This window comes from Aplysia californica, unplaced genomic scaffold (assembly GCF_000002075.1).
Source record: "Aplysia californica isolate F4 #8 unplaced genomic scaffold, AplCal3.0 scaffold00330, whole genome shotgun sequence".
Lineage (NCBI taxonomy): Eukaryota > Metazoa > Mollusca > Gastropoda > Aplysiida > Aplysiidae > Aplysia > Aplysia californica.
In genome coordinates this window covers 755173-769530 of record NW_004797600.1, presented here as the reverse complement: position 1 = coordinate 769530, position 14358 = coordinate 755173, and the positions used below count along the sequence as shown (strand labels likewise).

The 14358-nt window shown below is 37.7% G+C and overlaps 1 protein-coding gene across 1 annotated transcript in view; it reads left to right on the top strand.

Moving 5' to 3' along the window:
- LOC101864161 (protein adenylyltransferase SelO, mitochondrial) overlaps nt 1-10157 on the top strand; it is a 17767-nt gene extending 7610 nt beyond the window's left edge. The window contains exons 8-15 of the mRNA XM_005102561.2: nt 2369-2472; nt 3865-4034; nt 5328-5359; nt 5854-6054; nt 6992-7112; nt 7725-7882; nt 8977-9134; nt 9633-10157. Coding sequence (XP_005102618.1) covers nt 2369-2472; nt 3865-4034; nt 5328-5359; nt 5854-6054; nt 6992-7112; nt 7725-7882; nt 8977-9134; nt 9633-9739 — 1051 coding nt within the window. The 3' untranslated portion in view covers nt 9740-10157. The remainder of the gene's footprint in view (nt 1-2368; nt 2473-3864; nt 4035-5327; nt 5360-5853; nt 6055-6991; nt 7113-7724; nt 7883-8976; nt 9135-9632) is intronic.
- Nucleotides 10158-14358: the final 4201 nt, after the last annotated feature.

The following is a 14358-nucleotide window of genomic DNA, read 5'->3' as shown; positions in this document are numbered from 1 at the left end:
CCTCTCTCATCCCCATATTTACCCAAAAGTATATGTCCCCTTCCTACTTAATTTTTTTTTTTTTTTCAGTCTTTCAAAATTCGTCTTCCTCTCAATCTTTCATACTACACAGATTCTCTTTCCTCCTTCTCTTTCCCTGCCCCTTCTCCCCTTTTCAAAACTGTCTTTGCTATAACTGATACCCTGTGATGGCACCCACTGCCATGTACTGATACCCTGTGATGGCACCCACTGCCATGTCCTTCTTTTCTGTCTTTCCCTTTCTCCCTGTCAGTCTTACTCAGTCCTTGCCCTGAATGACCACAAGACACATTGTTCATGTCTTCTATCCTGCGTGCAACACTACACATCTTATACCAGTCTTTGGCTAATGTTGGGGAGATTTTTAAGATATTGTTTTTTTATCGTAAATGTTTTACATTCCCATCAGCATAATTTAGATCATTTAGAAAGTAGACAGCTTCAACCCTGCCTGTCAGGGTCAGCCTAGATGAAGTGGGAGACAATACCCAATGAGACACAAGGACTGTACTCAATTTACAAATTTAGTACTCCAGAATGGAGCTCACTCCTTCTGAGTGCAGTGATGAAAAGCCTAACCACTGCACATCCGCACTGGTTATTAGTCGTACAGCATGGATCATTATTATTATCTTTCTGCTAAATACACAGTACTTACAAGACCTAAGAGATCTCTTCCTTTCTTCACTACAAAGTACTGTACACTAGGTTTTAAACATGTGCGACGTTGATCCATGATTTTTAAAGCACTTTGCAAATTCTAGCTGCTTGTGAAATATTAAAAGGGTGCTACTACATTGGAGCACAAAACACTGGGTGACTCAATAGAAAATTCCAAACGTTCGTGAAAAGAGAAATGGGCAAAACAAACCCTAAAAGAAAGGCTGTGTACAGTAGTTCCACCACATTGTACGGAATGGTAGTAAAAGTAAAGTATAGCCGCCCCACACACCCCCCCTTTTGAACTACTTGACCAAATATATGTCTTGCATGGTGTCCCTGGGGGCTGCAGATATGTTTTATAAGAGTTTTTAGTTTTAGTAAGAGTTTTACGGCACTTGCAACACAATAAGTCATATATGTGCCAGAGAGAATAGATGTGTTACAAGAGAGTAACAAACACAAAAAAGAAGGAGGGGAGATAAGGATTGATAGATGTTTGATAGGAAAGAAGGAGCAAACCACTCCAGAGCACCCACCAACCACCCACTACTTTATAAGAACAGGAATGTGGTGGTCATTATGTGCAAAGACGTGGGGGGGAGGGGGGTACTTTTTCAGGGCATGGCTATGCTGCTAAGGTGTACACACATTCTGCTACTCACTGCCTGGCTGAAAGGCGGAAGCTCAGAAGCTACAGGGTTGTTAAAAACAACACCAACTACAAGCTTTCTTGCCTTTCCTTCTATTATTTTTGTCTGTCTTAGCCTAGTACCTCACTATGACAGAACTGTTGGCCAACTGTTTAGCCAGTGAGTTGTGGCCAATGGAAATAAGAAAAGCCTACTTCTTCTATTATTTTTATTGACCACAATTGGTCGCTTTTAAGGACAAGCCGGCTAACCCAGACTTCAGGGGTTCCAGAAATCTTGACCTACACCAAAAGTGGGCATTGCCCTACCTATAGAAGTTTGGTTTCATTGGTGTGTATATTTGTTTGGTTATGGAGAAAATTTTCCTTGTCTTGTAAAGAAACTGAACAAGGGACAAAAATGTTACCTTCGATTTTTTCAAGACAAAATTTTTCTGGATAGCCCACTTGTACTTAAAAATGACCAATTCACCAACAGAACAGTTGGCCTGCTGTTTTGTGGGAGTGCGGTACTGGGCTTACTCTTTCCCTGCTCTAATGGCCATCATTGTTTTAATGTATTTCTCTTTTTAGTAGAGTTTTTTATTGCTCTCGCAACTGCATAAGGTCATATGAGCGTCAAGGGGTGGATGTCAAAAATGAAGTCTTTACAGGGAACCAGGCTTACTCTGCTCACCTCTCAGCTTCAACAGCACAGAGTCTGCTTTGACTATTAAGGCATCCCAGAAACAGGGTCACAAGAGTGTGACAAAACATGCAGAAGAAATAGAGGAAAAATTACCATAGTAAGGATTAGGAAAGAAAAAGTAGCAGTTCCCTGTTGCAGTTCAGGCACAGTTATGAGCATGACATTGATGAATCAGCCTATTTACAATTCTACTGTGCATAAGAACATGTTGACGTCCTCCTTTTAGGAATGGCCTAAAGACACTTCAGTCAGTAGCACCACCCCGGGGGGTTTTACTTCTCTTTACTCACACAAACAAACAAAACTAAATGGTAGAAACTGAGCTGTTTGTCATCTCTCTGCCTCAGAGTTTTAAATACGGACAACATGAGCATTGTTGGAGTGACCATTGACTACGGACCCTATGGCTTCATGGACAGATACGATCCAGATTTTATATGCAACGGCTCCGGTAGGTTGAACTGTATATTGAGGTTGGATTTCATCTTTATTGGAGGAAGTCAGAGGCGCGGTAAATGTGAGGTATGGTTTGGATACAGTTTATCCCTGCAGACAAACACAAAGTTTCTGTTGTAATCAGGCTTTCCCAGCAGATCAGTCTGTCTTAAGATTTCATAATCGAACTTGGTATGTTAAACTGTATGGTAAGGTAAAATTTTTTTCTGTATTGGAGGAAGGCAGAAGTGCTGAAAATGTGAAGTGTGGTTGTGATAAACTTTATTCATGCAGACAAACACATGGTTACTATGTGTATTGTATTTAAGCTTTCCCAGCTGACTAATCTGTGATAAGATTTCGTGATCAGAATGGAGAAAGATGAACTAATAGGATATGTGTTGGCTGTGGGTGGCGCAAAGTTTCAATAATAAAAATGTAGCCCCAGTCAACCTGTGCATGTTAAGGGGAGGTGATCACAGCGAAAAATGAAAAAATGAGATGATGGATTATTTATTAACTCTTTGGACGGTAGACAGGAATTATGTTATAATGCCTTTTTGTCTTGCCTTGGCTGGAAGCACAACATAAAGTCATTCCGGTGCCTGCTGTCATAGTAAGCTTTCCCACACGTGGTAGTTAAGTGACTATATGGAAGCAGTATTGCAAAATTTTTCTCTGAATAATTTCCCTTTTTCTGTGTATTTGGGGTATACTGTTTGAAAAAAAAAATGGAGGAACTGCGGTTTTCATAAAGTTTTTCTGACTGGTTTATTGTTTTCCGTCACTTTCATGAATCTGATGCTTTTCATTTCTGGAAATGTTTTCTCCCTCTTGACTCCATTCATGCCAGAGAGTGTGCCTCATTTGTGCCAGGCCAGTGCTTTAAATGGGACCGGTTGAATGAGTCGTTGAGAAAGTTATTTGCCTGACTTATTTACAAATAAAGTAGACTCGTTATAAATGAAAATTAAGACAAAGAATAAAGTTTTTAAATTTTGAGTAAGAGATATTTATAGTAAGCATTGAAAAGTTGTACAGGCTTGGAGAAGAGAAAAAACAAAGGACATACTATCATGTCCACGATATATTGTGAATTTTCACAGAAAGAATATACACTGTTTTGTCTTTTTTTCACTTTTGTTAAATTCTACTTTCTCAAAGTACAGGAGAAACTGTCTAAGACAACCATCTGTTGTTGAAGAGAAGAGTGGTCATCTTAGACAGGTAGTTCTCCTGGACAGTGTCATTATAATATAGAAAAAAATGCAAGGGAGAGAAGTGGGAAGTAGTTGTTTGTACAGGTGATTGTCTTGGATAGCTTGTCGTCAGAGCAGGATTGACTGGAGTCAGAATCAGAACTGACACAAGAGTTACTTGACTATCTCCCTTGCTCTCTTTCCCCTAGATGATGGCGGCCGGTACTCTTACCAGAAGCAGCCAGAGATGTGCCGGTGGAACTGTGTGAAACTGGCGGAAGCCATCAAAGACGCCGTCCCCTTGTCTGAAACAAAACCTCATATTGATCTGTTTGATGAAGAGTTTGGTGCTCAGTACAAGAAGAAGATGAGATCGAAGGTATGAGCCTTAAAAGTGTATGACAAGGGTCTAGTACTTTCCCCTAAGTTGTTAGACTGTTGTCTCTTACTTTTTATCTTTTTTATGGTAGATGATGTTTGTATACTGTAGCAATTTTAACAAGTGTGATTTCAATTGTTACACAATGAGAAAATCCATTTTTTTAGAGTATTTCTGTCTTTCTGCTGTGGCCTTTCTCGGGTTGGATAGTAGAAGAAGCCTTTATCGTGAATCATCTACACTGTGTTGATGGTGGCATAAAATGTTTACAGTCATTTGCTGACACTCACATACAGCTATAGTCTGATGGCTACTATCTTGATGTCACTTGTAACAACGCAATAGCAATCTAACAGCTCTGAGACTGCGATCTTTTTTTGTTGTCAATTATAGAACTACAAAGAGCATTAATGACAAGTCCAGGGATAATTTAAGACCCAACATTTCTTCTCATATGCTTGAAATACAGAAGTAATTGACTGGGATATAGATTCATTTTGTTGTTGTTGTTGAAAAAACACTCACAGGCTACCCTTATGTCATTACTCAAGGCAAAGTTTTAATCATAGTGATGTTGATTTAATTTATTTGACTTAAATTAAGGTAGTTGTGTTAAAATGTGATCACTAATTCTCGTGTCGCACAGCCCAGGTGTAGTTGAGAATAGTGAAGTGTACGACAAGTTATTTTGTTGAGTTGCAAAGAGCAAGAACAAAACAATGTAAAAGTCAACACACTGTTTTAAAGAATTGATATGTAAGTTAATTTTCCACTTCATCTTCCTTCTGACCTACAAAGTGAATGACCAAAACAGAAGCTATTGGTTATACAGTGGAGAGTGTCCAGGAATGCTGACAACACAGTCGAAGGACTGTGCGTTGTGGAAGGGCTCTTTAGTCGCCATAGAGATGAATATGAGGGGGGGGAGGGGGGGATGAGACGTCTGTGGATAATAACATAAAAGTTAGAGAACATTCACCACTATAATTAAGTATGAAAAGAGACCTAAGACATTCTCCCATGCATGAACAGAATACTGGCACATACCACAGCCAGCAGCACCAGTCTTATCATAAAAAGAAATATGTGTAACACTGATGCTAAACTCAAGACGAATGTTGAAGTAAGAACTTTTTTAATGTATTCGCTAAGAGATTTTTAGATAGTACTGTATCAGAAGGACCACTTGTTATCTCATCTGGCTGCTCAAGGTTCTATACAAAAACTATGCCAGGGAAACATTGAGCACGATCAAAGATTTTTTTCTTTTCTTTCTTTTCATCTCTTTTTCAGCTCGGGCTACAAAAGGAGATTTCAGAAGATGGGTAAGTACAACTGGTCAGATCATACTGTCTCATAACTGTCAACGATGCTGTATTAATCTGTGTTTTGATCTGTGAAGAAGATCGGTTGTTTTTGTTGTTGCTTTGTTTATTTTCTTTTTTAGATACAACTCACAATGAGTGCTGCCCGAAGAATTTATATTTTTCTTTATTGTCAGTCCTTCTGTAACTTTGATATGTAATAATACTACTGTTATTAATATTTTTATTTGTTTGTTGTGTGTGTCTGTGTGTGGATTGGGGGCAATGATATGTTTTTATTCATTATTGCTGTCTAGTGTAGGACTTCATAAATAATGAGAAGATAATTGGAGACCTAATTTTCGTTTTAACTTTTTAGGCCAAATCGCATACTTTGCTTTCATAGACGAATGTCTATTTGTTGTCCCTTCCTTTCTCGCATCATAATTTGTTGTTCTGTGTTTATAGCTAAGTCACTCGCTGTTTATCAATGTTCTGTAACCTTTATCTTTCAGCAACTTGGTGAAAGGATTCCTGGACACATTACAAGAAACAGGAGCTGATTTCACAAACTGTTTCCGTTGTCTGAGTAACCTCCCCCTGCCAAGTTGTCCTACGTTCAACGAGGAGAGATCAAAAGTGCTAGACTACCTGATTTCCCAGAGCTCTTCTTTAGACGAGTTGAAACTTGCCAACAAACCTCGTATGGACAAAAGGTACCGAGTCTGAGAGCACAGAAGAAGCAGTAACAGTAATGATAATAATAAATAGCACTTATGCTGGACACTTCCATTTTCTAAAAAATACTCAATGCGCAGGTGGTTATGATAGTAGAAGAAGCAGTTGGTCTCCTTCCGCTGATTAGTGGCCATGGATATGGCACCCTAGGAGCTCATAGTACTTCTGGTAGAACAGGACCGTTGGTGGCAGGTGAGGCAGATGCAGGAGTACATCCTTCCCAGACAAAGGGCAGATGTGGGTAGACGTGGGAGTATCTCCACATGCGTGTGCCTTCCAACTGGCTCTCTTATCAACGGTCAGGCACATCATCTTTTCCTGACTGTTCAGTGGGTGGTTGGTGGGCAATTTGGTGTGCTTTGCTCCTTCTTTCCCCTAAAACGTCTATCCTCATTATCTCTTCTTCTTCTTTTCTTTGTATTTTACTCTGTTATAACACCTCTAATTTTCAGCTTTTACATGACCTATTTATATTTCAAATGCTGTTAAATTTTAACTAAAACTAAAGTGTCTACTTCACAAAAGATGATAGTTGATTAAACCAAACTGTAAAAACAGAACTAATATTCCCATACTTTTTCTGCTCAGCGACAACAGAATGGGGTATTATAGTTGTACCATAAATGGCGGGTGCAAAATCAAAATCTCATAATTACAAAATTTGAGGTGTTAAGGTATGGTGATCATGGTCATCTTAACTTTCGTCTCCAAACTATATCATTTATCAAGGTGTCTTTACTGCACAGCATTACTGTACACATTTCCCAAATATCATGACTGCTAAAATAAAGCTCTCTCACAGAGTTCTGACTAATTTTTTTTTTTCCTCACTATTTTTCACAGATGCGACATTATTGTATTGTACCTGTGAAATGAGACTCATTTTTTTTTTCGCTCTTTACATCACTTCCCCAGGCAGTTGTCCATGTTCATGATGCTGGCACAGACAAACCCAGATTTACTGTCTGCCCTTGGTCGCAGCGCACAGCTTCTCAGCTCTGAGATGGAGCGGATGGGCAGGCTGCAGGAGCTACAGGTAATCTTGGGAGTTTTTAGTGGCCTGAATGCACATAATATTGATATTTTTATGCTCTAAACATGTAGCTGGTGGTTCAACTTGCTTTTTCGTTCAAAAAACCATTGCCAATGTCGTCCTGCGGATCTTTGATAAGAATATTGTAAGAATATTTCCTCAGGAAGAGAACATGCACCCATATTAGGGCATTCATATATGAATTAAACTTTTTTTTTGCATGTGGAAATTTGTACATGTGCTGTTTTCTAGTATTGCTCCTCACAGGCTTTGCGAAGCAGAAGAAAAGTAATGAACTTTTCAAGACCAGATTTGCAAAAAACTATAAGAACAAATCTCATAAGTCAATTGAAGTCATTTCCTTTACCATTTCTCACATTAGTGTTACAGTTATGCTTTGAATAGATGGAATGTGTTGTGAGTAGAAAAGTGTATGTGAAGGGTTTGGAGCAGTTTACTTTTCCAGTGCTCAATATCTGAACCCACCGCAGAGATAGTATGTATTATGGTTTTGAAAAGTTAGCAGCTGTGCAAGTCAAACAACTTGCTTATCAGATATTAACCAAAACCACTGATAGCACCTTCTGTCTTTTTCCCATTTCTGTGGTACTGCAGGACACCACTGCTGCTGAGGTAGAGGAGAACAACCGCAGTAAGTGGAATGAGTGGTTGGACAAATACTCGGAGCGACTAAAAAAGGAAGAAGAAGGGGTGGAGGACAGAGAGACGTTAGGAAAAGACAGAGTCAACGTTATGAATTCCACAAATCCTAGGTTTGTTTGTTTTGGATTTGGGCTTTTTTCTTTTAGTGAATGGGAGTTGCTAATTTGTATTGAACAATATATCTGAGATGTGATGGTAAGGTTTTCCATTTTTCTGTTTTCTTTCTATCTTATTCTGTTCTCCCAGCATTATGCCTGCCTGCCAAGTACAAGTATCTGTCAAAATCAGATTTCGTCTTTGGGTATGCACAATGCTGAGATGTTACTGGCTTTTTTTTTCACTTTTTCAAATAAAGGGCTGAATGAAAGACTGATGCCATTTTTGTGTCAATTTAAATAGTGTGTTGCTAATTTTCATAGAATGTGAAGGGAAATGCATGGACTATGGTTGAATATATCAGGGTAAAAGGACAATGATCTGCAACAAGTTTTACATATATTAATAACAACATTAATTCACTGTGAGCCTGCAAACTTTGTACCCATGATTTCTCAAATCATCATGCTCATAAGGTAATTGCCTAAGTCATTTTTGGCCAGTTTGGAGTTTTTGGTTCTGAAATGAAGAGCAGAGCCAGCTTGGTACTACAGTGCACTTAGACTAAAGATTAATCCAAATATAAATCCTGTCGAGTGTACCAAAATTCAAGCGTTTCACAGGGTTAATTGTTCCAAAGAAACAGTATTTTCTCATTTTCTCAGAATCGCTAAAAATGACTTGGACTTTTATCTTATGAGCATAATTAAATATTTTAACTCTTTATCTCTGGCCAGCCGCTTCCTGCGGCTCTCGGTGAGAACTGCTGTGCCGGTGAGCCGGCTGAGGCACATTCCTTTATGACGACTTCGACATCAAATCACTTTTTGGCAATTTCCAAAAACAGGTTTCTTTTATCAGAATTTCGTTCCTTAGATGAAGAATTATCAAAATATGTTTACTTATTTTGATTTATTGACCAATTTAGTGACGTTTTTGTCATTTTCAGATTTAGTACCGAAAAAGTGCCCTAGTATAGTGGATTTATCCCCCTCGGAGGTAAAGATTTAAAATGCAATATTTCCTATTTTTACATTGAGCCCTTCAGATGTTTTTCTGTCCATGTTATTTTCATTAGTGACAGCCATCAGCCATCCCTTTTTTGCAGATTTATCTTGAGAAACTACATTGCTCAAAATGCCATTGCCGAGGCTGAGAAGGGAAACTACTCTGAGGTTCAGCGAGTGCTGAAGCTGCTTCAGTCCCCTTACTCTCAGGAAGTGGACTTTGAGCTCTCCGAGTCTTCAAAAGCCACACAAGATAAAGGTTAAAGTTTTTTTGGATCTCATTAGTGTACATGCATATGGTGTAATGCTCTGACCATGTAATCAGTTTCAAAAATTTTTTCGACAAGGCGGTTTGCATCTGGCGGGACTATAATGTGGATGACTCTGGTTTGAATCCCTATTCAGATTTTCTTGAATTTAGTTGTTTTGAGAGTTTTCAGGGATCTCTACCTACTTTGCTCAGTTTGGGTGCCTGTTGTCTTAATAATAATAATAATAATAATAAATAGCATTTATGCTGCGCATTTCCATTTTCTAAAAAACGCTCAATGCGCCTTACATTCATAAAGATTTCAGTTTTTAAAAATTAATAGACATTGTGTATATAAAACATAGTAGATCTATTATGTATATGGGACGGGTTTTTTTTTAATTGTAGAAATCTTTGTCCCAGACTTTTTTCACCGTAGTACCTTACATATATAAAAAATAAACGTATCTGTCTTCTCTAATAACTATACCTCTTTTCTCTTCCCAGATACAAGTGAAACAGAGTCGAGTTCTGGAGCATCAGCCTGCCATGTGGGACTGTTGGACTATGCGGGGAAACCACCGTCCTGGGCCTCGGAGCTTCGGGTTACATGATCCTCATAAACCCAGACTTTATTACCTTTATAAGGGACAAGGAAGGAGAGAGGAGGGGGAGATTGGGATATTGTTTTATCATTGTCAGGGTCGAGATTCAAGCACTTTGTGTTTTGCTGAGATGCGACAGTTTTTTTTTTCTTTGTTTTTTTTTTTACTTAAGTTGCCCATCAATAGAATATGATAATGAAGTTGACTGAATGAGAGCTAGATTATCATTGATGTGAATATCAAATGAAGCAATTACATTCGGTTTTTGATCAAGTTGCTGAATATGCCAGGTTTTTACTTAAAAGTGCAAATGAGGTATTTACTCGTGTTTCGGTTCTATGATTGAAAGTGTCAAGCAGCAGCCATACTGCTTTTGTGCACTTTCTTTTTTTTTTTTAGTTGGCATCCCATGACACCCCTTCCTGTAGAAACGGAGAAATACTCTCCTTCTTTGTCCTGTAAAGTTTGAAGTCTGGTGATTCTGGTGGTGACTCAGTGTTCAAACTGTCTCTGGTATTGTCTGAACCCCTTCAATATTCTAACTTTAGGCATGGAAGGGTACTGACAGTGAACCCATTTGATATTTTTTGGTCAAACCTGGAAGGGTACTGATACGAAACAATCTTGAGCTCACGTCTTTAGATCAATCAGTCATCTCTCGAGACCGTTAAAATCCACAGGTCACCACCACGTATCTTGCTGTAGGGCCGTCTCTAAGCAACTCTGTCTCACCCTGGGAGAAACCACTCGCTCGTCAACAAGTAGTTTGTAAGTTTCCTTCACTGATGTTTGTGGCTCTTTGCTCATAACAGATCAGTGCAGATTTATGTTTTGTTTGGTCACGGAACTGCCCTACAAAAATATTGGACAGTTTTTTAGGAATAAGTATTGATTTTTTTAAATGTTATTTGTTTCTTTGTTTCTTTTGGGGAGAGGGGGGGGGAGGGGTTGGGAGATGGTTGATGGGGTGGGGGGTTATGCCAATGTCAAAGAAAGTGAAAACAAAATTTCAAAATTATTTTGTTTTAAGGCTTCTCTGAACTGGTTCTTGGATTCGCTATTGTTGCTTTTTTTTAAGGTAAAAATGCAATTTTATCTATCTGTTCCTATGTGTTTAAAAAATGAAAATTGGAATGCTACAAATTTTTTACTTTGAAAAATTGTTGCCTAATTATCATTAAAATTGATTAAGCTGATGTCTAGATGACATGAAAGTTAAATACGTTAGTAGCCCAATGACTTTAAGCAAGTGGTTTTTCTTCAGGCCTGGACTCATGACGGTAGGATGGTAAAGTTAACGCCATCCTTGCCCGATTATTGTGTTGCTTTAGTGGCTCTACTGCATGATGTGCTAATTGTTTTCTGAATTTATATTTTGATCATTTCATTTTTTTTTTTCATGTAACTTTGTAGGCCCTATTTGAAATGAAACAGAATTATGACTTTTTATGCCCATTATCTGTACAGTCAAAAACATTTTGTCAAAATGCCTTGTTGGAGAAATTGTTATGACTGGTATCTTATTTTGTTCTTTAAGGGGGTGTAGCTATGGTCAACATCCAAATGCTATAGTTTTTGGTCTAATGCTTGCTTTTCTGCATCAAAGGTGGTGACATAGTACAAAAAAGGTTACCAAGCAAAAAATTCAAGATTTTAGCAATGATAATCTCGAGCCATCAAAAATATAGGATTGATTCAGCATTTTTAAAACCAATTTTATATTTTGTCAATCATCAACATGCTTCAAGATAGAAGCCTAATATTTGGCATGGCGATTACTGTTGGTAGGTAGAACAACCTTACAGAGCCAAATTTGAAATTTTTGTACTGACTTGTGAGCCTTACAGTCCTTGTTATGCACTACATTCAGGTCTCCAATATTTTCAGATTTTGTCAAATAAAAAAGGCCTAAAATTTCAAAGGTGTACCATAAAAAGAAAAATGCTACTGTAAGGTTATAGAGAAATGTGCATAAAAGATTGTGTGCAAATGTGAAACAATTCTGACAGTAACTTTCTGAGATCTACTCAATATAGTGTTGCAACCTGGTCAGATCAACAATTCTGAGAAAACTGCAAAGAGAGATAATTTTTGGTGAAGATTTTCCTACATTGCTACCTTTCTCAAATGCATTTTCCAGCTATTTCTAAGTTTGATAAGGAATTAGGCTTCTAAAGATGGATCCTTGATATTGATATCTATTAAGATACTCCAAAATCCGAAAACTGATATTTTTTTCAAAATTTTTTACTGATCTGACCAGTGGATCCCCTTAACAAAATATTTTTGACTGCCTTTAAATATTTTATGTGCACTATTTACATAGTAAGATGATGTCAAGGAGTACAAAAGAAGAAGCTTACCGGGATAACAGGACCTGCCTGCTTCCAATTCTCCACAAATAAGTGATATTGTTCCTGTACAGGTGTTATGTTCTCTAACTTGAACCTATTTATTGCTCATTTCTTTTATGTTTGTTTCATATCAATTGTACGCGACCGACAACACAATTTAGATGTGGGTGGTTGGCGGGTGCTCTGGAGTGGGTTACTCCTTCTTTCCTATCAATCATACACTATCGTCCTTATTTCCCTTTCTTCTTTTTTCTGTTTGTTACTCTCTTGTAACACCCTCAATCTTCTGGCGCCCATATTACCTTATGCAGTTGCGAACGCCGTAAAACCTCTACTAAAACTAAGCTAAAAACAATTTAGATTATTTAGGGGTGGAGGGGCTACCTTGTCCGTGCTTATCAGGGCCAACCCTGGCAGTAAGATACAACATCCCAGCACATTATCATAGATTACCCGTTGAAATACTTCTCCCCTTTGGATAAGACCTCACATCTTCAACATACGACAGTGCAGATTCTATCTGAAATACAACAGCTACTATTTAAATGTTGGTCCACATTTTTGTATATAGTCTATTGACGGGTGAGGTTTACTTTCCCTCTTTAGTTTCTGTCTGCCTTGCCTTGCTTTTTCTCGGCGCTAAATGGCCATGATCATTAATTTGATCTGCTCCAAAAGAAAGTTCACATCCAAGTTCAGCTAACTGCCCTCTTTGCATGGCACAATGTTGGCACCATCAGTATAACATTATGCTTAATTATAATAACAAAAACTGTTGAAACCTAGCCTGTAAGTCCAAGGCTTTTTTTAACTTTCTCCACTTGTTAAATTACATATCTGTGTCTAGCAGATGATTAAACATTAGAAAATGTGTGCTTACTGCCCTGTACTGTAGCCTACTTGGGGTTTAAAGGGATGCATTATTAAAACTGGAAAGTTGCTTTCTGAAGAAACCTGATTTCTTTGTTATGTCTGGTGCAGGAAAAACTCCTACAAAAATGATTTTGTATAGAAATGTTGACATCTGTGCTATCTTTCTTCTCCCCCCCCCCCCCCCCCTTTAATTTGTATTGGGGGGGGGGGAGTGATGGCAGATACTTCACTCACTGTGGTGGATAAAAATGGTATCTTCTTCATACTTCCATAATGACAAGATAGACTGTCGGTTTTCCTTGTCAATCATTACATTATAGAAAAGTACGAGTATGTCATGTTCTTCACCCATAAAGATACAAAATTTTTTTAAAATATTTTAAAAAGCACACTTCCATACTGTTCAAGTTATTCTAATGTATGATGAGGCTGCAGTGACTGGGTGGCTAAAGTATTCTGAAAGACTTTTCTGTTTCAAAGGAGCAAAAAAACCCATCTAAGTTTGCATCTCTATGAATTTTCGTGTAGGCCTACATGAAAATGTATCTGGGCTCCCAAATTTTTTTTCTAAACCGATCAAAGGGAAATATTTTGTTATTCAAGCAAACATTCAAATTCTCTGCTATCTTAATATTCTTAGTAATCAGAATTGCACAAAAATATTCACATGAAAAAATAGTGACCTTATGGTCAGTATTGATCTCAGTGATATATGTTTATATATATATCTATATGTGCGTGTGTCAGATTTGCTGCTTTTTATCGTTTCTGTAAAGTTTCCTCATTATCATGAAAAGAAAAAAGGTAGTTATGAGACTAACCACTAACAGGAACTGGAGTATTCGATATAATGTGATAATCAGAAAATATAAATGCTGTCTGCCTTTTTATTAAAATGATTTAGAAAACAGACTGTTTGTTCTTTTTGTTCACTCAATGAGTTTTAAAAGTTGTAACAACGGTTTTGTGCTTCTTCATTGCATCTAGAATTTGATACCAGTGTTGGAGAAAATGATGCAGCACAATTTTTTTTTTTCAGTTGTAAAATTTCAAATTACAAATTATGCTCACTACGAACGTACAAGACTTAAATTGTTTGAAATACAATTTACATCATGGCATCATGGTGCAAGGAATGAATCAGTCAAATTATTAATACAAAACTCATCATTTTAGGCAGTGTTAGTGGAAATCCTCAGCTAAAGTCCAAAAGTGAGCAAAACACAGTTGGAAAACTGGTTGCACTTTGTAAAAAGTTTGACCTCCAAGCAGAGAGGAATATTATTTTATTCAAGATTACTAGAATACAAACAATGGACGGAAAGATAGTTTGAAAAACTGGAAGGCTACTCAAATTTGAAAACTTTTTGAGAAAATGGCATGAAATTTGGGTCCCAGCTG